At 45.5% G+C, this 1,987-nt stretch overlaps 1 protein-coding gene across 1 annotated transcript in view; it reads left to right on the forward strand.

The window, feature by feature from the left end:
• Positions 1-609: 609 nt before the first annotated feature.
• LOC119315643 (dehydration-responsive element-binding protein 1H-like) overlaps positions 610-1,987 on the forward strand; it is a 2,682-nt gene continuing 1,304 nt past the window's right edge. Inside the window, exon 1 of the mRNA XM_037590184.1 lies at positions 610-730. Coding sequence (XP_037446081.1) covers positions 610-730 — 121 coding nt within the window. The remainder of the gene's footprint in view (positions 731-1,987) is intronic.

The raw sequence follows: 1,987 nt of genomic DNA on the forward strand, positions 1-1,987 counted from the left end.
CTTCTCACTACTTTCTTTTTTTTAATCAATTTTGGGTTTCATGTTGCGGTGTCCCCTAGTGCCATGTTCCATGCATGGTGCATGGTGAGATAACATGCTTGCTCCTGGAGAGAAATAAGTTAGCGGCCGGGGCTAACCATTTAGATATGGGAGATTAGTTTCCTATAAATTGTTGCTTCGGTAGTCTCGGATACATTACACGGTGGAGATTTGTGATTGTCCTGATATATACTTCGGTTGTATGGATTTATAACATAACACGAAATGTACTATTTTAAGAATTTATTTTACCATCCGTTAACACAATATTAAACTATATTTATGTCACAGAAATAATGCCGTCGCATTTGTATTTGAAAGAAGTTTTACATGGATTTTTATTGTAGTATGTAATTTTAAAACCTTCATGCAAACGAAGGGGAAATATGGTGCTAGATACTGAGAAACGGTCGACCGTTTGTCATGCAATCAAACCCCTAAACAACATGCAACCGAGAAAACAAGCACTCAAGGCCCGACGACCTCCACGTGCGAATATGCTAAGAGCATCTCTAGCAGACCCTGTATAATGTCTCAATCCGTAAAATAACTGCTAAAATACGGATCCGCATGAAAAATGCTGCCCGATCAGATACTGTAAACATGTCTGGACCTGTAAAAAAATTTAAGGGGCACAGCAAAAAAACTCCTCCTGATATGCAGAAATACAGTTTTCGCGTCCGCTTCTGCGGTGCCCCATATTGAGAGAAAGCAGTTGGTCGCCGTCCACCGTTCGCGCAGCCTCAGACGCCCGTCCCTCCGCCCCGCGTCTTTCTCGGCCTCCTGTCCGTCGGTGGCCGCCCTGGCCTACGGTTGATTTCAATTTGGTGTGAGGAAGAAGATGACCAAGAAAAAAACTAGGCTTGATGTGGGCCTGTTTGGTATATTCAGAGAATATTTTTTTTACGGGTTGATTATACGGGTTCTATTCGGTTGCAGCTAAAATCGACCCGTAAAATCGTTTTTTCTGAATTGCAAACGCGTTTTGCGGGTCGGCGGGATGCGGGGTCTGCTAGAGATACTTTAAGGCATCTCGGAGGCCGACCCTTAAACCTTCAGTATCCGTCCGGACCGTGTTGTTCAGACCGCGAAAGCCATCCAACGCGGGTCTGTATCAATTTGCCAAACGGTTCGAATGTACTTTTTTGGTAAATCTGAGAAAAACATGGAGAATCTTTGTAGGAGTCTAGACATCCAGATAACGAACCAAAATATAAGTTTGAAGCTTTTTTCATATCCTAGAATTTCTTGGCAGCGACTTTCGTTTCATGCCTCATTTCATAGTGCATCGCAAAGTGACTCTTTTTCATTCTATTTCAGTTCCTAGCACTTAATATTCACCCCATTGGTCTTATTGACATAAGTGATGTAATTATGGTATATACCTCTTCTTATGTATGGAAAGTCTTCATTTGGAAATATCAAAATTGAATTGGATGAATTATCGAAAAAGGGCCATTTTACATGTAGCAAAAGCAAGAAAGAAAAATGAGCGTTTCTTAGAGCAACTCCAATGAGGCGACCCATTTCATCCGTCCATGTCCATTTGGGTATGTGCGGACAAAAACGACTGCCCAACGCAGAGATCCATTTCCATTTTGCGTCCGCTTTGTGTCCACGTGGACCCATTTCCGTCTCAAATTTGGGACACATTTGTGTCGGCGGCGGACACAAAGCGAACGTTTTCTCTGCTCTCCTCGTCCGCTTCTGCCCACTACATGTGTTGCATGACCCACATGTCATCCAACCACCCACCTCATCTCTCTCCTCCTTTCCTCTCTCTTCTCCCACCCACCCACCCTGCTCCAGACCATCAACCACGCCGCGACAGTGCCGGAGAAGGGATCGGGCTGCTGGGAGGCGCAGCTGGGGCTGGAGGCGCGGGGGCAACCGGGTCGTAGCAGGCGGCGCGCGAAGTAGCCTTGGCGGGGCGAGGAGGAGTGACTCG

The sequence above is a fragment of the Triticum dicoccoides genome, chromosome 6A, assembly GCF_002162155.2.
Source record: "Triticum dicoccoides isolate Atlit2015 ecotype Zavitan chromosome 6A, WEW_v2.0, whole genome shotgun sequence".
Classification (NCBI taxonomy): Eukaryota; Viridiplantae; Streptophyta; class Magnoliopsida; order Poales; family Poaceae; genus Triticum; species Triticum dicoccoides.